General features: G+C 44.9%; 1 protein-coding gene across 4 annotated transcripts in view; it reads left to right on the plus strand.

Moving 5' to 3' along the window:
• Positions 1–1724: 1724 nt before the first annotated feature.
• The window catches only part of LOC144733994 (uncharacterized), a 29392-nt gene continuing 4906 nt past the window's right edge, over positions 1725–26210 (plus strand). For 2 of the 4 annotated variants that reach the window (XM_078616021.1, XM_078616022.1), the window contains exons 1-10: positions 1725–2243; positions 3261–3380; positions 6147–7848; positions 9314–9405; positions 10137–10277; positions 10507–10593; positions 13091–13245; positions 18326–18480; positions 21512–21687; positions 24115–24198. In XM_078616021.1, the coding sequence (XP_078472147.1) occupies positions 2085–2243; positions 3261–3380; positions 6147–7848; positions 9314–9405; positions 10137–10277; positions 10507–10593; positions 13091–13245; positions 18326–18480; positions 21512–21687; positions 24115–24198 (2871 nt within the window). In that variant the 5' untranslated portion in view covers positions 1725–2084. The remainder of the gene's footprint in view (positions 2244–3260; positions 3381–6146; positions 7849–9313; positions 9406–10136; positions 10278–10506; positions 10594–13090; positions 13246–18325; positions 18481–21511; positions 21688–24114; positions 24199–26210) is intronic. The other 2 variants (XM_078616023.1, XM_078616024.1) reach the window with 1 other exon arrangement.

Here is a 26210-nt window from a genome sequence, read left to right on the forward strand (position 1 = left end):
TAGATTTAAAATAAAAAAAAACAAGCATTATAAAAAATCTGCAACGTTTTTTTACCTGCGGCTCTGCTCGTCTCTCTAAATGAAGAAAAATAAATGGTTCTTCGTTACAAGCACTCGGGAATCTGTACGTATGGGTGAAGTAAGGGGCCGTCCATAGATAACGTCACGCACCTGGGGGGGGGGGGGGGTGTCAGACATTTGTGACGATGTGTGACGAGGGGGGGGGGTTGAGAAATGTGACGTCACATCAAAATGCGCAACTTTAAATAAATATAGACAACACGTTCTACTTAATTAGACTTTTTAATACATGTTTTCTCCTTTAAATAAATGTTTTCTCCTGTTTGGGGGGGGGGGAGAGCTTTGTGACGTCATATTTGAGGGGGGTCTGACTTTTTGCGACGTCGTGTGCCGAGGGGGGAGTCAAAAATCGTACAAAATCGCGTGACGTCAGTTATGGACGGCCCCTAAGCATCATGCTGTTAGGTTGAAGAGGCTCAGAGACTCACACCTGTCAACCCATACGGTTTACCCGTATTCTTGTACAGTATAGGGAGTGTTCAGGTCCATACGACGTACAGCCGTTTCAATAGGGCAAACAAATAGTCAATTTGGTTGAGTTTCTCCCTTGTGATGGGACTTTGTAGGATGAACGTTGATATTGTTTCAGGGCATGGGGTAACCAATAAGGTCTGAATTAGACTGTAATAAGGTAGGGAAGTGATAAGGGGTTGACAGGTATGGACTGTGGCAGTAGCTTGAAGGCGTCAATGTCAAACACATTTTGGCATCTACCAACTAGGACCCCGGTGGTATTGCACAGCAGGGTTTTGTCAAATCTGTAATTTCTTGAGCATTATGTTTTGATGGAGATGGCCAAACATCTCAATAGGACTAGGACTACGGAGCTTGGGCAATCGTTGACGCCGGATCTAGCTGTCTTCCCGCTCGTCTGCAGTTCCCCGTTAATGAAACACGCTATGTACGGTGCAAATAAAAATGTATCCCCTCGTATGCATAGGATTTCGCCACGTATAATAGAGGTTTTTTTGGGTTATATCGCGTAAATGTGTCGTTAAAACCCGCCAGCACCCGACACAGCCAACTTGTAAGGGTTGTCACATAAACATAACATGCCAATTCGTCACTAGCACAGCACACCGGTGTGTTGGAGAGCCAAGCCACATTTACAATCTGAGTACGACGTTTTGCCAGTAATTACAACTAGCTTCATCATGATTAATGTTGTGGCTTGGCTCTTCAACACACCGATGTGCTGTACTCGGGTGGTGGCGGGTTTTAACGACACAATTACATATATTTACGCGATCTAACTTAAAAAAACCTCAAGTATATTGGTCGCGAAAGCCTACGTGTTAAATTTATCCACAAACTTAAAATTGATCGAATTCTCACAAGGCAATGGTCAGTCGATAGAAATATCTTCGGTAACAGAGACAAAGATCCCCCGTGTAGCCTTAACAGACTGTTGGGGCAAGTGCTGTTAGTAGCGAGTAGCAGCGGCGCATATGAAGGCCGGCGTTGTGGCACACGAGGGGTGGGTGGTCTAGCAACACGCCCGCCCGGCCGCCTTTGTCTCCCTAGAGTGGCACACCTGTCAACCTCTTATCAGTGCCTACTTTATTACAGACCGTATTGGTCACCCCGTGCCCTTATAAATCTCAACGTTCCTCCTACAAAGTCCCATCATAACGGAAAAACACACATTTTGTCTGCCCGTATTGAAACGGCTGTACGCAGGAATACGGGGTAAACCGTATGGGTTGACAGCTATGGAGTGGCGACGTTTAGATACACGCACCAAGCACTCATCTGAGGCTGAGTCGACCTACATAGGGGGGCCAGGGACCCATTCAGATAATCGTCGCAACCGCTTTTGGTGGCAGTGAGCGGGCAATGGAACTCGGCTCGCCGCCGCCGCGCTAACTGTTGCGCCACCGCTCCCCACGTGGGAAAAAAACGAACTACATCGGATGCGCCGATTGGCCGAGCCGAGCATCGTCCCACGATAGAACCGAGCCGGTGATTGGCCGTAGGCGAGGGCTTGCGGGGGGGGGGTCGCGATGGCCGCTCTCTTGGACTCTGGCAGCAGCGGTGGTGGCGGCGGCGATAATGACGACGCCACAGCGGAGTCTGCGCGAGATGTGGACGAGGAGGGTGAAGAAGAAGAGGAGAAGGGAGAGTACGAGGTGGAGAGCATCGTGGACACCAGGACCTTCGAGGTGCGCCCGACCCTGACGCCTGCTGTATAGTTGGAGTTTGCGTGTCTCTCTCTCCCCCCGCGGACGCGTGGATTTTTCTCAGGTCCCCCCTCCACATTTATGTATTTACACGCGATGAGCCCACTTCGTTAAGCTATCCTGTTGTGGCCGGGACGCTTCTTAAAAAGAGCTACGATATATAGCTCAGCGGGGCCCTTACCTGGTACAGTACAATAAAACAAAGTTTATAGTTGTAATTTTTGTTGAGAACGCCCGCCAGGCGCTCCCCGCAGAGACACGCGCAGCGACTGATAACTGTCCTGAGTCGTCTTGGTTCTTTCGGTAAAGTCACGTAGAAGGGAAATAATAAAATAATAAAACATTTAACATAATAATCATAATATTTCCCTTCTACGTGACTTTACCGAAAGAACCAAGAAGATGAATCCCTGCAGTCACGAAAGCTTTAAATCGAAATTTAACTGTCCTGAGGTTGCGGATTTGCCCCTTTTGGGGCAAATCGCGACGCTGAAGTCGTCATATCCATCGTTGGGGTCATGAGTGTTTTTTTGCGAGTGTTCTCCCGCGCCAGCTGGGACACAGCAATTTGTTCAGGAGATGTTGGCATGTAATGCCAATGTCGAGGTCTGCTGAGTGGGTTTCAGCAGAGAGAGTGCCGTTTTGTTGATCCTCCGTTGAAGGATTGCAGACTAAAGTGCAGTAGTTTTACTGTGTGGTCCATAATTTGGGTGGCATGGCCACAGTCTCGCTACGGTTACACATATTTAATGTACCTTTGTGTGAGGCTGTGGTTCTCTTAATATGGGTCTCTCTATCTCAGTGCATCTCCGAGTCTGTATCTCTTATGAGTCTCCATGTCATCTCTGTACGTGTGGGTTTAATATATGGTCCGTAGTTTGGGTTGCAACGGTGTGATTATTGACACGACCAGGGTTGCGTGCGTGCGGTGTCATCGTTTTGATGAGGATTTCATTGTAATCTTGGGTGACTTGTGCGGCGTGATGGACTGTGTGACAGGGCGAGCAGCAGTTTCGCGTTCGCTGGCGTGGCTACTCGCCCGAGGAGGATACGTGGGAGCCCAAGGAGAACCTCGGGGGCTGCGAGGAGCTCCTGCAGCAGTTCTACCACAACAGGAAGGTGCGACCCAACGCCTCGGCCCGCATGGACAAGCAGAGTGGTGTCTATGGGACCGTTTTGACAGTATCAAAAGGTCCCATAGATATGATTGTTCAACCCGAGCTATTAATACAGTACTTGCATTGCCGTTGTACTGTCCGCCTTTTGGCGTTCTGTGGTCCAACACTGGTGAGACAAGGCCATAAAAAACGCCGTCTCTGGTGTAGGCCAATCAGTTTCAAAAACGATGCTTATGTTATCAGAGCGTGTTTGCGTATTTTTCCGCAAGTACGTGTGGTTAATGCAGATTTAATGGCATGTATTATTGTCAGAAAGGATAAAGCCTATTCTTATTTTTTTCATCAAAACACAACGTATGTCACCTTGTACTGACTTATGGGAAACATTGCTTCATTACAGTTTTTGAGAACAGGCCCAAATACTTAAAATGGCCAGAGACAAACGGCACAAAGTTGTAATAGATAAGCGTTAACATATATTTGTTTAATTGTCTGAACTTAGTGTGAGGGGAATAAACGATGGGACGATATTCTAACGTGGATTAGTGCAAGGGAAGAAGCAGAAAGATAAGTATTTTGACCTGCAGGTGTGGCAGCTGGGTGGTTGAGTTGAGTTGTGATCTGCAGTATTGCGGTTGAACACACGCATTGTGGATGAGACAAAACAGTCGGTATGGGAGACCGCGTTCTCAACATGCGTGGAGGAACAGTAACCACGGTATTAGCAATAGAAGAGTGACGACGAAGCGGCTGACCACCGGTGATCATGTGATTGGAGTGAGTCTGAATGCTGGATCGTCAATCACCCTGACTGCTGCTTTACGGTGAATTCCATCGAGTAGAGCGAGGGGGGAACTGGGTGCTGCACTCCAGGTATGATAGCAGGATTTCCAACTTTTGGTAGAGTATGAAACAATATGTGATGGTTTACAAACCCGGCACTCGGATGGTTTGCACCGGTGCCGTTTTTGATTCTTAAAATCAGGAATTACCAGTGGCTGTACTCTACATGTACAGTACTGTACATTTGCACAATACTGTACATTTGTATATCCACTATTAAGTTGATGTACAGTACTGGCTATTAAGTGGATGTTAAAGACCAGAACACTTTTCCATTTGTAACAGTATGTCATTGTAATCTTGATTTGAAGCTTTCATGACTGCAGGAATCTATACTCTTTGGGTCTTTCGGTAAAGTCACGTAGGTAGAAAAAATAATAGATCACGACGTTTCGATCGCAACAGATATTCTCTTGATCAGATATTCTCTTGATGCCTGAATCATTCTCTTGAGAAGCCCCCAATCATGCAAAAAAGAGAAATCCGACTGGAATGACGATAGCCTTTTCAGCCTACGATAACACGAATTTACAGTGTTCTCAAAGATAATTGGGAGCAGAATAATGAACAACCTAGAGGCAAAGCAAACATGGGGGTGAGCAGGGTTTTATAATCGTGTCAACCACCGGCAACCACATGCAGACTAAAATCATATTCTTAGACAGACCAATGAATGTCAATTACCATTGTGCCTGCCCTTTGTAGACTACTAGCTTTACTACCCGGCTTTGCCCGGGACTTGGATTCTTGTCTTGGATTCATTTAATATTCCTTCATATTTCAGTGGAAAACCCTGAAAAAGATTGATGCTTGCAAGAAAGAAAAAATCCGAAACAAATCAATTTAACTAAATTGGATGTTTTTCACTCAAGGAAATTCCCTTAGAAGTTCCAGACAGCATAAGCTGTGCAAATTTAATGACGTCAGAGCTCAGCGTTCGAGAGTTTTTGCTGCTTCACACAAACAGGGCTTGCGGGGGGGGTGAAAATAGTCGCGTTGACTTAGAAAATTGAGACTGCTATGCCGCGCATTTGTGCGGGATACACGGCCTACGCGGAGGGTGAGGGGAATGCGTGACGTCAGCAGGCACACTGCGTAACGCTGCCGCATGCGGGTGACATCACAGATGTGACATCACGGCTCACTTGCCGTGCAAAATATATGCATTATTGCGCCCCCCCGCCCCCCAAAATACAAATCTCTATTTTTATACTTTTTGCATTGTGTATAGTCTGGAAGCTACCCACATGCCAAATTTCAAGTTTGTTGCATGTCGGGAAGTATGCTAAACATTTCGAACAGAAACACATATTAACAAATTTCCCTTTTTTCTATATATAGATGAAAAATCATTTAATGTAGTCATTCATCCACGCTGTCATAAAAAAGGTGCAAGTAAAACATTTAGAAGTAATATCGTTTTTTTACTCAAATTGGAAGAGCCACACTAAGACTTTAAGAAAAAGTATCAACATATTAAACGGGTAGTCAGACTAGTTGAGACGTTTACCGAGGTTAATCACTGGCAACATTACAATAAATTACAGCAGTGGAACTCGTTGTGGAGCCCATGGAGTTACAATGATGAATATAACATAGCAAGAGTCCCACTATTGTAAAGCCTTCTCGTGGGAGAATTTTACAGTGGTGGATATTGCAAACTAACCCATCGGTGACTCCAAAAGGAAAGTACCTTATGCCTAGGTTAATATCGTTTGAACCAAAATCTGACTGTTCTTTATAATTTGGCAATATTTTGTATTTTTCAGTTTATAAACGTAAAGTTTGTTTTAGATGTGAGTGTTTGAGGGTAATTCATCTTGTAAATTATTAGTGCAAGTCTCGTGGGTGTTTGTGTCATGTGTTGTTGTATTTCCTGTTGACTTTACAATGGCATCTTTATGAAGTTCTTGTATTTTTCCAGGCCCTAAAGTTGCACTCTGCCAACGACTCTGTGACGTTGAGCCATAAGAAAGAAAATAAATCTGAGAAAAAAAATGAAACGTTGGCATCGCCAGGCAAATCTCATCAGCAGAAGAAAAGGAAGAAGAAGAAGAAAGAAAAGAGTGGCGAGAAGGCCAAGCTGAGAGACGAGCAGAGCAGCACAGACCAAACATCGGCCAGCAAGTCCAAATCGGCGCGGAAGCACCACCATAAGTCGGAGCGCCGCCACAAATCGGAGAAACGCAGCAAATCCAAGCACCGCCATCATATGTCACAGCCAGAGGGCGACTCCCGGAAGCATTGCGAGAATACAGAACCAGCAAAGAAGTCTGCAGTGGTGAGGGAGAAGCAACTTGAAAGGCTTTGTCCAAGCCCTGAGGAGGAAAAAAGTGATTTCTCATCAATGCATCACTCTAACCACAATACCAATTCCAAGAAAGCCATGGAAATCGAAGCTACCTGTGCTGTTGTGAAAATCGAAAGATTGTCTGACAATGAAGAATATTTAAAATCCTACCAAAGCGATAAACAACGCAACAACAACCTCCCTGGCATGAGGAACGTCTCGGTCAAGGTGGAACTAGATTGGGAGGGCTCTGTGACCTCTGACACTGGGAGTGTCATTCATCACAGTGGCGGGATGCCGAACGTGTATAGCCAGGAGACCGCTTGTGAAGGAGGGCTTCAAAATCAAGTTGTTGGTTTGATGTCAACAGCTTCTAAATATTCAGGTATAAGTCCCAAATATATGCAATCAAAATATAAAAAAACACAAAAACTAATAGTTGGATGCAGAAAACTGGTAGTGCTGGTGTATAGGTTAAAATTATCTGCTGTTGAAGGAAACAAGCCAAGTGAAAAACCTAATATTTCAGTGCCGAGCGAGTATGAAAGTGTGCAGGCTGGGGTCAGCAAGGTGCCTGTGAAGAGTCTGTGTGGTGAAAAATTGGCCGACTCGAAATGTCTACCAAATAAAGAAAACCTTGAAGACGGGAAAATAAAACCGAAAAAAAGAAAAATGAGTCCAGATGTTACCAACTCTGTTGAGAGTGATCCTGAATTGCACAAAAAGAGACACAAGCATAAACACAAACACAAAGCACAATATTCCATTGAGCCGAAGAAGAGCAAGAAGGTGAGCTCCGCTGATACGGTTTGTGAAATGGAAGTGGACGTCACTCAGCAGGAACTAGCAGATGAAACCCCGGGGGTAAAATACTCTTCGGATGAAAATAAAGCTTTGCATGGAGCTTGTGGAAGTTCACTGCAGAAGCTTCAGGAGTCACTTAACCTCGACTTGATTCATAACGATGAGATGTCCTCTTCAGAGGAGTCCATTCTTAAAAACCTGGGAGAAAATCCTCCCTCGGGGACAGCGATGCCGTCGCCGCCGCCTTTAGACGGAGTGACCTGCGACACCAAAACGCAAGCGCTGAAGTCTGTCCCCACGGCAGCGAAGCAGCAGCAGCAGCTGCCCGCTGACTCAAAGCCACGCTCGTCGGACTCCAGTCTGCTCAACGATGTCATCGGGGACCTCCCGATGCGCCCGTGCGAGCCAAAGGCCCGGCCTCGTGAGGAGATGACCTTTGACTGCCTCAGCCTGGAGCAGCTGAGGCGACGGCTTTTCGAGGAGTGTGTGAATGCCGCTGCGATGGCGCCATGCGACGCCAGCGGAGTAGTCGGTAACTGCCTCCTGCACAGCGTCCCCACAGCCCGGTCCCCCCGCGGTGTGTGCGTGTGTACCTATTGTCCACGGTGAGCAGTGGTTAGCGTGCTGCGATATGAACCCAGCGACCCGAGTTCAATTCTCGCCCATGGCCAACATCAGTGACGAAATATCTGAACCGGTCCTGGGTCTTACCATTATCAACTAAACTTCAAACGAGTACTTGGTGCGGTGTGTAAACATCACCAATGGGGAGCCAAAGGCGGCCAAATGTAGTGTTGGCCACTCATGTGCCGTGCCAGCCTTAATAGGTGCTCGCTGATATAATTTACCCCCAGTCTGGATGGCCATACGGGGATCTTTGCTGGGGTCATTTACAAGTAACCTGGTAACAGACGCACAGAAACACATCTTCAACAGCAGCACAAAGCAGTAATCCCAGCATGTGCTTCACATTAAGATGAGATGAGCAAAATACTAAAGTCTTGCTATGGAATTGCCTCTTCAGCCAAAATGCTTGAATTTGTTTATTTTTGCTGCCCTTAAATCGTGTAGAATTTGACTACAGTGTAGGGGGGGCCTTATTCCTGATGCTGTGTGTGCAAAAATCTAGGTTGATGACTAATTTCTTTAGAACTGCTTTTTATGTTGAATTGATTGTCCTTCCTCCGCATCTCCTATTTAACACGGTTGGCTATGTACAGTTCAAAAGAAGTAAAAATAAATGTGTTACTGTATGCAGCACTGCACGTGCAGCACGTGTGTGTGGGGTCTGAACTACTGAGTGGTGGTGTGCAAGTAACTCCACTAAGTGGTGCTGTGGTGGGTGGGGTGTGTGTTTGAAACATTCAGGCTGGCCTGCCTAAGACCCATCTTGAGTTTAACCAGACTGGATTGTGTAAGAATCTCACCTATCCTTGAAAGATCTGGACAGTCCCATCAGTGTGCTCCTCCAGAAAGTTAGGTTGCGTTGGGTGGGTCATGTAACCTGCATGGCAAGCGCCTTCTGTTTGGCCAGATACATGAGGATTAACGGGCATGGCATGGGCGAGAGAAGAGATGGACTGATGTAGTACAGAAAGATGTGGAGCTGATTGTACTTGCCGATGACTGGTACCAGCAGTATCAAGATGAAGGTTTGGGAAGGATGCATCTCTGTAGTTTCAGCAACAATGGAGGGTGGAGGAGCGACACTCACAACAACAAGCAGGGTGCTAAAACACAGGAAGTTGGCACAGGTGGGAGCACAGTTGGTGCATCTGCCAGTCATTTCAGTCTGTTAACCCATAGCACCTTGGTCTGTTCCATGACCTCCTGTCAGCAAGCCTTCGACACTTCACGTGGCCTCAAAGTGTGCAGATCGCATGACACAAGCGCTATGGTGATGTCGCCACCATTTAGTGGCGGACGGCAGTTGTGTGTGGTGAGTGATGTGTGTGTGTGGTGAGTGATGTGTGTGTTTTGTGCGTTGGTGACTGTAGGCATGGGGGAGCTTCGCGAGGCTGTGCGCACTGGCGACATGCACACTGTGCGGGCCGCACTCACCACGCAGCTCCACCAAGTCGACCATGAGGTTTGTGACCTACATCTCAGCTGGCGTTGCCACCTTTCACAAAGGCCAAATCCAAAATATTTCTCAGTGTAGGTCTTTTGAACCTCTCCAGTATGCAAGTAAAGTTAAATACAATACTGGTATCAGATCTTGGTACAAAGCAGTTCTTGCCACCTGATCCCAGTTTTTGCTAAGGTACAAAATCGCATGTTTTAGACACCTGTTCCCATAGCTTTGTCGGTGTCCGTGGTTTTGATGCACATTTCTTTGTGTGCAATGCAACTGCTCAATCTAATCGGGATGTTCCATTATGCCTGAAAACGATACACCAAAACCTTGCCCGTCGCGGGGGTTACATTTTTCAAAAGAGCCGCAATCGGTAAATACGCAAACGGCGCACTTTTGGCGTCATCTGGTCCAACACCATGTGAGACTAGGCTCTAAGGAAAGCTGTCTCGGGTGTGGACCAATCAACTTCAAGGACAGTGCATACATTATCAGAGTTATGTTTTTTTTTGCATTATGACTGCAGATATTGTGGTCTATGCAAACATGACTCCTTGTAAAAAAAGGTGTCAGTTTTGTTGCCAGATAAAAGGGTAAAAAACCAATTATCATATTTTTTACTGGCAAATGAGGTTCCAATGAGGTATGGTGTACTCAAAAACATTGTCCCAATATCGAGAGCAAGACGCTCCTCGGAAATGACGAGTGTCTCAGGTGTGGTGGTAGTGACGTTGCGCTGTGCACAGGACGGGACCGGCATGACGTTGGTGATGCTGGCTGCTGCATTTGGACACTTGGACATCCTCCGGTTGCTCATTCGCAGTGGGGCCAATGTAAATGCACGGCAGAAAAACGGCAGCACGGCTTTAATCTACGCAGCTGAGAAGGTACTACGGTTATAATCCACACAGCCGAGAAGTTACCATGGCTTTAATTCACGCAGCAGGGAAGTTACCACAGCTTCAAACCATGCAGCCGAGAAGTTACCATAGCGGGGATCTAGAGTTTGGGAAATTTGTCGAGACATTGTGTGTAATTATAGTCAACTGGCATGTTTTATTAATTAATGTTTGAGCCTCTCTTAATTTTTGCTGTCAATGCGTGGTGTCTCGACAGAATCATCTGAGCACTTTGGCTTTGCTACTGGAGAATGGAGCCCGCGTGAACCTCCAGCAAAACAATGGGGAGACGGCTTTATCGAAGGTGGGCGCTTACTATGTGAAATCTCCATATTCATTCACCGCTGGAACATTCTTGACCCGTCCTGGTATGATGTGCTTCCTAACATGTCAGATTATCACTCTTCTGTCGTGACCACCATGGTTACCGTTCCCGTGAACTTCACTCGTTGATCCCCCCCACCCGTGTTGAGGACTCGGTCTACCAGACACTGACCGTTTAATCTCATCCACACTGTTCAATCACCACACTGCATGTGACAACATTACACTGACTCACACACTCGCCCACTTACGCATTGGTCAAACTACTCACTTTTTGCTTCTTCCCTCGCACTGCTCCAATTTGGAATCCTAACCCATTGTCTCTTCCCCAGCATATATAATGATTGCTGAATGCAATACATATGTGAACTTCTTATCTATTCTACGTTCAACAATGCTCTTTAATGCAAGATCCTGCTGAAAGGAGACTTAGTGAGGCTTCCCTGGGTAAATAAATCAAATTGTAGATGTTAAGGATGTAATGACATACAAAAAATAAATGAACATTTATTTTTTATTATTATTTTACACAAAGGCAGAGGGCAAATTTGTATTCACCATGCAATTGTTCTACATCTTATCTCTTGTCTGTGGACCATGTAAAGATCTGTTCACGACAGACAGGGAGCCAAACCGGTTGGTTTTCTGGTGCGGCTGGTCAGCATTGGTTTTTCCCATGCCTTTAAGTCACCAATGCCAATCCCAGCTTGGGCTGGACACCTGTGCAAAAAGCTTCAATGCTCATCAGGTTGTTCCAGTTTCAATAAAATGTCTTGTCAGTCACCACTACTCTTTGGTTCTTTCGGTAAAGTCACGTATAAAGATAAAATAATAAATTAAATAATAGCATACGACGTTTCGATTGCAACACAAGCAATCATCATCAGGTATAAATGAAATAGCAACAAAAATCTAACCAGAAAACTATAGACAGACATATAAGCAGACAGATATCACCAAGATACATAGAGAGTAACACATAGGCACAGAGAGGGAGATCGTCTCTGTGGCGAGGCCTTAAATAGACAGAGGGGGGCGGGGGTGGAGAGAGGGAGGGGTTAGAGAAAAAATTAACATGTCAATGAGTACGGCGACACGTGGTAAAGTACGCAAGCTTGAACATTAGGAGAGAGGGAGAAAGAACACACTAAATTAAATAACCTAGCAAAATATCGAAATGTTATGTAATACAACACAGAGTCGGTCAACACACAATTAACGCATAGCCTGGTCGATTACGTATTTCAAAGATTGCTAAGTTAGAATTTAAGTGTGAAAATTCCAAAGAGAGACAAAACATATAACGAAAGGAACGGAGACACACAGACAGAGCAGAACATAAGAACGATAAAAAACGAGTGGAGACATTTTTATGTGATGAGCTACTTGGTTGAGCTATAATTTTTTGGTCAGGTCTCTTCTGAAAAAGAGCTACAGTAGAACCTCTAGTCACGAACGCTTCTGACCACGACCAAATCGGGTTCCGACCAAAAAAATGCACTATTTTTTTAAATCTGGTCACGAACACATACTCGGGTGGCGATCAAACGCGGCCTCGGCCGATTTCCCCTTCCACGCCATTTTTTTGTAAGCGACAAATTTCCTGTTGTTTGTTTCGGTCAGTGTAGTCATACCCTTCCCCCCTCATTCAAGCCGTAATTTAGAGAGCGAAAGCGCTGAGTACGTAAATCGCTAACATAAGAACCCGTTAATCTCTTCTCGCATCATTCATATGATGATGCGGTGAAGTAAATGTTCATACGATATTACGGTGAATGCTTCTAAAAATAATACTGTACCCATATATTACTGTTAACTTACTTTCAATAAAAACATGAATTGCTCATACGAATATTCTCTCTCTCAGAATCGACCGACTGATGTAGCAGACGAAACAATCATCTTGTTGAACAATTCTAAACCTTGACGCAGCAATGATAGTTTTCTCTGTTGTTCAAGGTTTTCTCAGTGTTATGCAATGTTTTTACATTTAGTTTACTATTACACTGTGAATTCTATGGCATAATTAACTATTTTTGTGCTTAAAAATCTTTAAAAAACAATATTTATATACAGTTCGTAGGAGTTTGGAACGGATTAATCGTATTTACATACAATCCAATGGGGAAATTAGGTTCGAGTAAAGATCAAATCTGGTTGCGACCAAAGTAAAGTTATGGAACAAATTATGGTCCTGACCAGAGGTTCTACTGTACATAGCTCAGTGGGCCTCACCTGGTAAAATAAAAGTTTTTTTAATTAGTTCTTTTATGTTTGTATATTTGAACCGTTTTTATCTGGTAACCACATTAATTCATTTGGGTTTTCATTCCAGAGCATAAAACACATTTTGATGTTTTGTTTCCGGATATGTGGCGGTTAATACTGGTTTTGTGTTCTGTTTTTTTGGTTTTATTTGACCCTCTGATGTAATTGTGTTCCCTCCTTGGTGTTGTGTTGTATTGTGAATGAGACAGGCCTGCAAGAGGGGCGACGTGGAGATGGTCCGGTTGTTGCTGGACAACTTTGCTGACTGCAGTGCGATGTTGGTGCAGCAGAGCGCAACCCAAGCTCATCAAAAACTGTACTCCAACCAGATTATTTCTGAGATGATTGCCAACAACAGACAATTGTAAGTGACTCTTCACACTCCAACCGGGCCAAGTGACTCACTGGTAGAGCACCTCCTATTAGCACGGTTGGCTACGTACAGTGCAAAATAAGTTCTGCGTACATACAGAGTACAGCGGCGTTCTTGATTAATACAGTGGCGTTCTTAATTCATATGGAGAGATATGTGGTCTGTTGGACAAACTGGATCCTTAGAGGTTATGAGAAGCTGAATTTCTCATGGCTCAGTCAAGATTCCTCAGTGTGGTAGCCAAGTTTTAACGTGGAAATATACCCATAATGTGAAGAAGTCTGCACGCCTGCATGTAAGGGTTTCAATAATTATAAAATTATTTTATGTGGAACCGTATCTATTGGCATATTATTTGAGAATAACCTAGCTGAGCCTAAGTCCTTTTTAGTGGGGTTCCATTCGTGCTAGTTTGGCTTGAGAACCCAAAAAAAAACCCTCCAAGAATATAAGTGAATACCACTAAAAAGTTCCCACAGAAGTGTATGAACCCACTTACTGGATTCAAATCTTCTGGCCACCTTAAAGCCCACTGTCTGGAAGATTTATGAAAATGTACATGATCCATCAATCCCTGACTCCAAACCGATGAGATCCTGGATTCAATCCAAGTTTCGGCCACCTGATTAAACCCATGTTTTCGAGTTTAGTAAGTTGATACTCTCAGTGTAATTGCTGCAGATGACAACAATGCAGGTCACAACAATACACTCGCTCACCAACTCACACGCTCACCACACTGCAGGTCAAAGCATTTCATTTTCTGATTCTGTCCACACTCTGCCCCAGTACGAAGAAATGCAAAGATAATTGTTTTGACCTGCAGTGTATGGCATAATCGTCGATTACATGTAATTCACACTTGATAACAAGGAACTAAATATTCACAATGTACCTTTTACAATTTAATTACACCAAAACCATTAGTGGACAGTTTAGTCCGAACCACTTGCCATCGCCAATCGAATAGATGGTGGAAGTCTTGCGCTTCACTGCATGGGAAAGGCCAAAGATTTTTCCTGATTGTTTGGAAGTATTTATTTTATTTTTATTTGCGCAATGAATATAAACTAAGTGTGCAGAATGAGAGGAGACAGAGCCATAGCATGTGCAACTATATGTATGTATGTTGAACTTCTTTCTCACCTTACGTAGCCAACTGCGATAATCGGAGGTGTGGGTGAAGGACAACAAACTAAACACACAGCAGTTCTAAAGAAATTAATTTTCAATATAGACTGTTACAGCTTGAGTAACAGTGTCCCATTTTTTCTGTATTCAGTGAATACTGAGTGATATTGACTGTATAAATGCAAACCTTGTGTTCTCTTAAAAATAACATATACAGTGGTACCTTGGAAATGTTGTTAATTCGTTATAGAAGGTAGGACTTTTACCGAAAATGACATATACCAAACGAATTTTTCCCATAAGAAATAAAGTGAAAGGAAATAATCCGTTCCAGAGTATAAGAAATGATATTTTATATGGCATATTATACATTAATGGGGTTTCGATTTAAAGCTTTCGTGACTGCAGGGATTCATCTTCTTGGTTCTTTCGGTAAAGTCACGTAGAAGGGAAGTAATAAAATAATAAAAATAAAACATAATAAAAACATTTATTTTATTTTATGAAATTCTCAGGATAGATCTGAGGTGCTGATCCGTTAACTTTGATCTGTGACGGGCTTTGTAGGCGTTCATGACGCTGAATGTCTGCTCACACACATAAGTCGAGCCAAACAAAGTCAGTATCTTCTGTGCAGTCCTCCGGAGGTTTGGAAACGTGGCTCTTAAGTGAAGCATAAAAGTCATTCAGTTTAACAGAGTTGAACTTCTCCTTTAGGATGGAGTCAGACTGAAGATCTATCAGTTCCAACTGCAGCTCCTGTGGTGCTGTTTCAGGGTCTTGTGACAGGGGACAGGACACCAGCTGAAGTGACTGTTCAATGTTTTCGAAATCAGAGAACCTACGGCAGAATTCTCCGTGCAGGTCCTCAAGCGATTTGCTGTATTTTTTTGCGTTTCGCGGTGCCTCTTCCTGCATGGCAAGTATGTGGAAATGAGCGAAAGATTTGTTCGCAATTTGTCCGGAGAACAAAGTGAGCTTGGATTTGTAGGCTTTCACATGTTTGTACATGTTGTGAACAAACTGATTTTTCCCCTGCAGTTTCACATTCAGCTCATTCATGTGTGAAAATATGTCCACAGCAAACGCAAAGTCACTAAGCCAGTTCTTGTCGCTTTGCTCAGGGAATTCGTCAGATTTCCCCATCAACTCCAAAAATGCGATGGTGTCCTCTTTCAGCTCCCAAACTCGTTGTAACACTTTCCCCAAACTTAACCAGCGGACACGAGAGTGGTACAGCAAGTCCTGATGATCCGCATCAGTTTCCTCCAGGAACGTAATAAACTGACGGTGCTGAAGTCCCCTTGCTCGTATAAAGTTCACAAGTTTCACGACTGGATTCACGACATGATTAAGCTGCAATACAGACTTACACAGGGATTCCTGATGGATGATGCAGTGAAGGAAAATAAGATCCTGGACAGGGTCTTTCACTTTATCCTGGATTCTTTTCAGCAGCCCAGTTAAATTTGGCGATCCATCCGTTGTGACATTAACAAGTTTACTCCGAGGTAGCGTCATTCTTTCGATGACAGCAGATACCTGGTTATACAAGTCCTCTCCCCGCGTTGTTCCTTTCAGGGACTCCATGGTCAAAAACTCCTCTGTTATCGCAAAAACTGTCGTCAGTGCCTCGGATAAAAATGAGGAGCTGAGCAGTGTATTTTACGTCCGTACTTTCATCCAGTGCTAGTGAATATAATTCAAAGGAATCAGACTTTTTGTTTAATTGACTGGCTATATTTTTATCAATCAGTTCCACACAGCGAGTCACAGTCCTGCGTGATAAACTGACTTTTTCAAATTTGCTTTTGATCTCCGGACACAAGATGTCTGCTGTCTGTACCATGTATTCTTTTACAAACTTGCCTTCGGAGAAAGTGGTAATGAGTGGTAATGTTGGTGAGAAGTTTTTAAAGAAAATTTAAATCGAAGTGAAGAAGGAAATTATTGAAAAGTTTGTATAATTAATGATTTTTAAAACTTTAATTATGTTTTCTGTGCTTAAAACTCTTGAAAAAACTGTGGGGTCTAGAACGGACTGTCATCGCATACACCCCGTGGGCGGGTGTGTTACCAGCCCTAGCGGGGCTTGATGAGCGCTGGGTTAGCGTAGGCACCACGCATAGCGTGTAGTGCGAGCTCCCACCAGGGGGAGTGGGAGAGTGTTAGCCCATGGGCAGGGTTGCCCCGGGCCATGGCACTCTGGTTGACCCCGTAGACACGTGATCCGGAGTGTCCACAGAGAGGCCCACTGGTGGTGGGGGGGGGCTAGGGGGTGATCACGTGTCGGGGGAGAGCTCTCGAGAGGGATGGAGAGGGAGCTAGAACGATCGAAGGTGGGCGGGGCCAAGGGCGGAGCGGCCCCGACCCGGGGGGGATATAAGATGGGTCCCTGAAAGGGACCGGGGTCGCTGCATTCTACAAACTGAAGCTTCATGTCTACAAGCTGGAAGCTCTGTCCTACGAGGCATCAACACGTGGTCGGGGACCCGAGTGAGGGTCTGACCCTTCGTAGCTATACCTCCTACGTATAGAGTAGTTAGCTGGGTGGTCAACATCCTAGGCTGTATTTGGTGAAGGGGCAGTTACTCCTTTGTGTTAGCGGGTTGATGTTACAATAAAAAGTGTTGCCTCTAAAGAGCAACGTCTGCGACTCAGTTTGACCCACTACAGTAGTATCAACGGACTATAGGAGTAACTACCGACTCTATAGTAGTAACTGCACATATTGGGGTGGGGGGGGAGAAGAGGACATCACACTGTGAAGAATTTACCTCAGCGTTGTGTTTTTTTTGCATTTTGAACGCGAATAAGAATTTCTCACCACCCCCCCCCCCCCACTGAGTCAGCGTTCTCGCGCATGCGCAGATGCGTGATTTGACGCCGCCCTCTGCGTATAAAAGGAATAAATTGTTAATTCAACTACTTCTAACTTGACGGATGGGAAATACGAATAGCGCTTTTTTGTCCCAGGGCATATAGCGTGGTATCTGGGTACTTTTTCGATACGTAATCCCCACAGTTTGTCAGTTAAAATCGTCACAAGGTACTCACGCAGACAGACAGACACACAGACAAAAAATTACTTTTATAGGTAAGATGTCTCTATATTTTGATTTAAAGCTTTCGTGACTGCAGGGATTCATATTCTTGGTTCTTTCGGTAAAGAACCAATAATATTGTCCGTATATGTGTCATTGCGTGCTTCCTACCTGCCCTCTTGCTTGCGTGATGCATTTAGAGAGGATCAATCTGTATGCATATCTCGTTTTCTTTTTAGTTTTTGACCTGACACCCTGACACCCTTATAAGCGAGACCTTCCAACTCTGCACGTTATCCTGGTTAAATATTTAAATAGCACAGAAGAGTGCGTCCAAGGGAATGTATTCCCAGTATCACACAGCAGATAAGTACATCACTTTAGAATTGCGAGTGCACATAAGCAAGTTGTGTCCCGGTGTTCTAATCAGGTGTGTATTTATTCCCACAAGCCCTCCAGGCTTATCCTGAATTCCAGATTCCTCAAGTCTGGCTTTGAAAAGTGGTTGTGTTATTGAGTGAAAATAAATAAATGAGTCTACCTGGTGCATAAAGACATCTCAGCGGGGTAAGAAACAGCCTGGGATTCTCCCAAACATGTGGTCTTTTCCACATGCGTTGGAGCAGGATGTCTGGAGATAATCTATGTGAACGAGGGGATAAACCCTTCCTCCTAAGATGTTCTCTTGTCAAAACACTAACGTGAGATGAAGACACCTTTTTTGTAGTCTGCAAAGTTCGTGAAGATACAAGGAAATTCGCACTGGACGCCAGCCTGAATGCACAGCGAGGACCCTTGACTTTGTGAATATCGCATGTAGCGCCGTGTTTTGTCCGAGCGGCGCTCGCCCCGAATGTAGAGCGGGAGGGGGTGTGCGTGTGGCATGTGGCGTGCAGGCTCAGCGGTGCAGCGTTGGACAAAATCCAGGAGTACTTTGAGGAGGATGTGAAGCTGCTAGATCCGCTGTTCCCCATGACGTGCCACCGAGTGGGTGACGGCTGTGAATGCAGCGTGCAGTTCGAGTACGAGCCAGCCGACGACCCCCCGGCAGGTGAGCGCCCCTCTGCCACTTGCATGCACCGAGAAGACTAATTTCTCTGGACGTAACGAAGGATCGGGGAGACTTCGGAGGAGATGCAAAATAACCGTAAGTAGCATCATTGTTGTCGCGGAGAATTAAACTAAACACAAACTAAACAATTTTTAATTTACCAGGTAAGGTCCTCTGAGCTGTATAGGTCTTTTTTAGAAGCGACCTGGCCACAAATGATAGCTAATTTAAGTGGCTTATCATGTGGAGGGAAAAACCGGAGGACCCAGAGAAAAATCCACACGACCATGGAGAGAGATAGAGACACACGCAAACTCCAAATACACGGCCCAGCGGTAGCGTGTTTGCCACGCTTGTTGCAGAGGTTCGCAATTCGAGCCCGACAACTGACCCGGTAAACACTACTGTCTAATAACCATTAAAATACTGTGTACTGTTTGCGTCACAGTGGACGTTAAAGGTCTCGTGCTGTCATTAGAAAGATTGGGCGTCTTGGTTAAAATTTTCCAAAATATACATTTCCGAAAATTGCTCATTTGGGATTACATATGGCAATCATCGTCCCCAACTGGCAGACCAATGCCCACTTGCAGGCCAGTGTTGAGTCACATTTTATAGCACAGGTGTAGTGAGTTCTCAGCGAGACAGACGACGTAGTTGAGGCACACTCGTTTATTTAACCAAAGGCGGTAACAACACTTGAAGGGGTAACGGCCCCTTCACCCGTACTCAATGGGAAACACCCCTAGCACTATTCCCTGACTGTCTTATTCCCAGTCCTCCACTACGAGTGCTAGGGGAGGCTATCTGATCCGGCCCTGGTCAAGCACAGATCCTGGCACCCAGCCAACCAGACCGTGCTCTTACAAGAGCAGCGGTCCTGGAGCTCTTGGGCCCGCGCCACTGGCTTGCCCTGCTCGGCCCTGACAAGGACAGCGAGCCAGGGGAGTTCCAGGGCCTTTTCTGCCGGTCTTCCGTCTTCACTGGTAAAGCTTCAAGCACTGGCCTGGAGCCCTCTGGCTCCCCGCCTTTTATAGGAATCCTCTCCCAGGGGTGAGGCTTTGGGGGATCACAGCGCCACCCATGGCCCCCCAGGGTTAACCGATGCGGACGTGGGTGTAGACACCCGTGTGTGGGTGCAGACACCCTTGTGTTTCTGTCTGCCTTTCTCCCCGTAACAACCCCTACACAGGGATGGCTGCTATTGGGGGTCCCCTTGGTATGTTTGAGATGAGATGTGATGCAAGGTGCTTTGAGTTGCCACGCATTTAAGCAAATGGCATATGGAAGCAAATAAAAATATACAAGTAATGAAAAAAGCAAATAATACGCCTCCATCCCATATTGGTCCTGAAACACAAAAAATGTGTGTCCACATACCATTGAGGACATAGCTTTACAGGAGTGCATTTTTACAGCAGCATTGGTTTAATGCCAGCAAACTGTACTGGTTTTGACATGGTGTCTAAAATCATCAACTCAAACCAAACTTTACCTAAATAGCACAATTCGTGCAAAGAATGAAATACAAAGTGCTTTGCAGGACAATGAAGGGATTGCCGCAATGTAAACAAGAAGAATTATATTTAAAAATTACATCACGTTATAATCAACTAAAAGTGTAATAAAATACATAAAAAGCACGTAATAAAAGCATCCAAATTAAAAAGCAATCTAAAAAGATCCATTATAGAGTTTTTTGGGTTAGATCACGTAAATATATAAATGTGTCATTGGTAGAGCTATTTTAATAAACACTAGACAGGAAGGGCAAGTTCAAAAGGGCTCGCATCATGCACATGCATAATGTACGTTGCCTCAATATTCCCATCCCAACATTGTGCAAGAGCGCAGAAGGGTGGTCAACACATCTACGCCTCTATATAAGGAATGAAACAGTAAGACTTCTCAAATCTGGCTGTCGCCTGATGAAGCTAGTTGTAATTACTGGCTAAACGTCGTACTCAGTTTGTGAATGTTGTGACTTGGCTCTCCAACACACCGGTGTGCTGTACTAGTGACGAATTGGCATGTTCTGTTTACGTGACAACCCTTACTAGTTGGCTGTGTCGGGTGGTGGCGGGTTTTAACTACATATATTTACGTGATCTAACCCAAAAACCTCTTATGGATGATATTGGTCGCGAAAGCCTACGTGTTCAACTAAAAAGGTATGTTAGAAGATTTTTGTTTAAAAACATTCACTGATTCTGATGCCCTCAGATCTTCAGGCAGGCCGTTCCAAAGGCAATGACCATACAAGCTAAAGGCTGCCTACTCATAAGTCTGGGTCCTGGCCTTTGGCACAACCAAGAGATCAGTGCCAGAGGACCTGAGGGGATCTACTTGGTTCATACCTTAAAAATATGTCAGACATGTAGTCAGGTGCCAGCAGAGGTGACAGCTTCTCATTGCTCAGTGTCACATGGACTTCAGCACTGAATTTTACAGTAGTTGCAATGGGAGCCCCAGCATCATGTAAATGGTGGCTAATTATGTTAAAGATGTGCATGCATTGATTGAAGACTGTGTCAAACTCTGTGCAGTAAAACAGTGATTCAGGTTATGATGAAATATAAGTAACAATAAACAAGCAGATTATTTGACTTCACCTATCTGTTCCTTCACATGAACATAAAGTATTTTTTACACATCCCGTTAACCACACGGCCTTCTGGAAGAACATACATTTGGCAGCATTGGTTTAACACAAGCAAAACTGAACCTGTTTTAATATTCTGTCTGGTCAGTAGAGCCATTTATTGTGTGTGGTGTATTGTATAGTGTCGAACTAGGACCCATATCTAGCAGAGAGCCCTTGCTGATAAGTAGCTCTCATTTCACCAGCATTGGTTGAACCGAACATGACTGCTGATGACACCTTAACGTTGAAACCGTACCAGAGTCTGCTTGTGTTGAACCGTAGTTTCAGAGTTATACCCCCGAGACTGTTTGTGAATGAGTGTCTCGCCATTCTGGTTGACAACTCCGTGTGTGTGCACGTGTGCATGCGTGTGTGCGTGTTACGCAGGCTCGAGCACGCTGCTTTTCCTGGTGCACTCCTCTACACAGGGCTGTGAGCGCATTGCATGCCGCCTCACCGGGGTTTGTGCCGTGCAGGCAGTGGTCCTGAACCAGCACTACCAGCTGCCTCTCTTCCTGGTGAGCACAACACCAATCAAGGGGAGTGCAAGGTGCAGCACGGTGGTGAGATGTTATCTCCCTCGCCTGATAGGCAGAAGGGCGTACCTTTTATCCTGACCGTTATGCCTGTGTATTTGGAGTTTCTTGATTTGAAGGTTTCGTGACTGCAGGAATCCATACTCTCTGGTTCTTTCGGTAAAGTCACGTAGATAGAAAAAATAATAAAAGAACACGACGTTTCGGTCACAACACTAGCGTCCGTCATTAGGTGAGAAAGAATGATCTGCTGTTGTGGCTTTATACAGGGCTTTGTAGAGTTGGAGACAGCATGTCCATGAGGACATGCTAATTTCTCCAGTGCCCACCCGTCCCATGAGGAAATGCTAATTTATCCAGCCCCCACCCATCCCTGCACGCCACAAACCCCTCCCCCCTCTCCCCCCATGAACTCCTGCAGCCACGACTCTCCAAAGCTCCCCACCACCCGTGCCTGTATAAAGCCACAACAGCAGATCATTCTTTCTCACCTGATGACGGACGCTTGTGTTGCGACCGAAACGTCGTGTTCTTTTATTTTTATTTCTATCTACGTGACTTTACCGAAAGAACCAGAGAGGATTTGGAGTTTGCATTGTTCTCCGCGTGGTTGCATGGATTTTTCTCCGAGTTCTCTGGTTTTGCACTGCACAATTTAAAAACATGCATTTAGGTTATGTGGCTACTATCAATTCTGATATATGATGATGATGATGTAAGCCACTTTGATACCCTGTCATGTGTACCCAGGTCGACTGAACAAGAGTTAATAGCTCAATGGGCTTTACGTGGTAAAAAAAATTGTTTAAATAAAATAGTTTTAACCTCTCTGAATATTAGCGGCGCGGGTGGCTGCAGGCATCGTGTGAACCCGTTACTCATGATGCAAATTCACCGTGAGCCACATTCTATTTGCTGCTGGGTAAAGGTATCCCCACTTCATTACCATCAGGTAATATGCACTGATTTAAGCACGTGTAGTGTGGTAAAATACACGGTGTGCACTGTTGGCCGAGGGCAGGCAGGTGCGCGTGTGCAACGTGCACGGGTAAACCTCCACCTCAAGGGGAGAATCGGGTGCAGACAGGGTCGGCCTGGGGTTGCACGCTGACACGGAGTGTTGCCAGGGAGACGTGCGATAAGGGGTGATTGATGGCTTGACAGGCTCCAGCTTGTCTGGCCCTAAAGAGACACAAGGGAGGACCTGGACAATTGGGAGGGGGATATAAGGAGGCGCGGGGGTTCGTGTTGCGAAGACGTCTCGCCGCTGCCGGGAACGGACCTCAATCCTCACAAGTCGCCGGGCGGGTGATGGTTGATCCCCCCCGCCCGGGTCGGACGAGTGAGTGGGTCTGAGGGAACGTAGGCTGCGGGAGCGCTGCTGTGTGCGAAGCCTTGAGTGCGGAGCTCCTGAGAGCAAATGCTACTGTGTGCAAAGCCTTGAGTGCTGAGCTGCCGAGAAGGAGGGCTGCTGTGTGCAGGTTAGCAAGGTGTAGCATAGATAAGAGTGGGAATTGATTAACACAAGTAACCGTAGCGACATTGATAGGAGTCCCTACAACTGGTGCAAGAATAGGCTAATAAAGTGTAAGCAGGTGACCTGTTACAACGTGTCAATCTGAGTGATTTTACAAGACACTATACATGTCTTTCACCACATTGTTGCTTTTCATTATGAAATTCATTTTTCCAAATGTACTCCAACATCGAGACCCCATCAGCACCGCCACCATCGCTACCGCCACCACCAACATCACCGCGGCCACCACCATCACTACTGCCACCTCCATCGCTGTATGTAAAATGTGTGTTGAGTGTGTATCTGCACGTGTTTGTGCATGGGTATCTCCGTCGCCTCTATTTCTCATCATCTCCGTATGTACCGGTGTGAACTGTATAACCGTAGCTTGCTCTCTCTATCTCCGTGTCTGTGTCCATCATGTGTACTGCACATGGGCAGCACACCGACTGACACGGAGGCACATAAGCACACCTGCCACGTTCTTACAACATTATCAGTTCAGTGAAGTGCAATTCCTATTTTTTGTGGAAAAGGAAGATCTTCACAGCAAAATTGTCCTCTTATCCATTGGTAATCCGTGGATCTTGGCACGTTTTCCTGGCATGTACTTTGGGAATTTCATCTAATTATCTGAGATATCCTTTACAGATGAGAGGAGTTCATAGGTAAAGGCACCCTATTATTTCCGATTATCATTGTTTTTTTCCCCCTTGGATAAATGTGGTAAGTTTATGGGATCTGCTATGTTCACTGTGAATAAGGGGCTATCCCCTGTACATTGTAGTCATTTTGTTTCAAATGCCTTACGATTATATCAACTGACAATGGGTCAAGGTCACGTGGACATGAAGCGGTGGTGCAGTGGCTATCACATTGCGCGATAAACCCAACAATTTGTGTTTGATTCTTGGCGATTTCCTCTGTGCCTGCAGAAAAACAACTTCGTATTTTCATTCAACCCGGTGCCAGGCACGAACTCGCTCCTCGTCCGTTTCTCCACATCTCCTGCGCTGAAGGTAACAATCCACACAATGAAGCAACACTGCCCCTAGTAACGCTCATTTAGAAGAGAGTCGTGTATGAGTAACCAAACTCAATGGGACATCATGGATCTCAACTTTAGCTTAGAAAGTTTAGTTTTAAACTATGATGGTATGTATTTTTTTGTTTCTAAGCTCTTGCCTAAAGCCCCAAGACGTCAAGCGGTCAACAATAAATAGCACTATAAAAGTTGAAATGAGGGTGAAAATGCTTCTTGAATTCAGCAAGGTCCAGAGCTTTGGAAAAGAGATGATGGGAGATAATTCCATGTAGGGGAAGATCACAAGACATTAGTCCACTTTGTGTTATCAAAATCTCCAATTCATTTTTTACAATCAATTTTATTTGACTGATGAAGTTTAGATAATTTGCCATTATAAAAATTTGAGACAGATGCCATCCAGGCATCCACTCTACGTCCATCTTTGTGGAAGAGGTACGTAGATGACACGTTCGTCATCTGGCCACATGGCCGACCAGCTCTGAACCAATTCCTCAACCACATCAATTCCATACACCCAGCCATCAAATTCACCATGGAGGTGGAAAAGGATGGCAAGTTACCATTCTTGGATGTTTTAATGGAAAAGAGAGCAGATGGCTCTATGGGACACTGTCTACAGGAAAGCCACCCACACGGATGCCTACCTAAAACCTGACTCCCATCACCATCCATCCCAGAAGAATTCCCTCATCATAACTCTACACCATAGAGTTCTATGTATATCCAACCGTCATCACCTAGCCAGTGAACTGGAACACGTACACCAAGCTCTCTAGATGAATGGATATTCGGACCACACAATTCGTAAAGCTATCACCCCAACCGTTGGGAAAGAACCCTCTGAGGACCACATCAAAACCATCACCTTGCCATACATAGCAGGGGTCACTAAAAAGATTTCCAAAATCATTAGCAAACACAAAATCCAGGTTCGATTTAACACCGTACATAAAATTTGTGATCTGATCCCATCTGTGAACGATGTGATCCCTGACATGCAATACTCCGACGTCTATAAACTAAGCTGTGTTTGCGGCAGTAGTTACATTGGGGAAACTAAGCGACATGTCTCGGACCGTGTTCGTGAACATAAGGTAGATCTGAAACATGGTAGGACTAATACCTCGGCCGTGGCTGATCATTGTTTTAATGCGGTGGGCTCACACTAAATTGATTTCTCTAAGACGAAGGTACTTTGCAAGCCCACTGGCTATCAACAAAGATTCGTTCATGAAGCCCTCCATTTCTATAGACACAGACACAATTTCAACCGAGAAGTTGGGTACAAACTGAGCAATCATTGGAAGGACGTTATTAACCAGTTTAAGTCATAACTGGCTGTGATGTTTCCATCCTACCTTCCAATGTTCGTAGTTATTTTCGACTCTCTGGTTTTACATTAACAGATTAAATGTCTTTACATTAACAGGTTAAATTTCTCACTAACACAGCCACCGTTATATTCTTGGTTCTTTCGGTAAAGTCACGTAGAAGGGAAACAATAAAGTAATAAAAATATAAAACAATAAAATTATCATGGCGTTTCGATTGCAACACAAGCAATTATCATCAGGTGTGAAAACCACAGCAAGAAAATGTTTAAAAAGTGGCGTTCTTTTTATTAACGTTAGCACCACGGACAGCGACTTGGCAGTTGTTCAGATGGACGAGTCCATCTATGTTCGGAAAAGAGGAGGGGGGAGAGGAAGAGAATTGAAAGCGGTATGAAAGTCACCGAATCTTTCATGGTAGCCATCTGTTCATGAGGCTATCTACAGATTCAAATACAGAGACAATTTCAACCGAGAAGATGGATTTTGGCTTAGTAATCATTGGAAGGATTTGATCAACCATTTCGGGTCTTTATTGATTGTGTTCACGCTTACGGTGACTTTCAGACCGCTTTCCATTCTCTTCCTCTCTCCCCTCCTCTTTTCTGAACATAGATGGACTCGTCCATCTGAACAACTGCCAAGTTGCTGT

The sequence above is a fragment of the Lampetra planeri genome, chromosome 49 (assembly GCF_965212315.1).
Source record: "Lampetra planeri chromosome 49, kcLamPlan1.2.h2, whole genome shotgun sequence".
Lineage (NCBI taxonomy): Eukaryota > Metazoa > Chordata > Hyperoartia > Petromyzontiformes > Petromyzontidae > Lampetra > Lampetra planeri.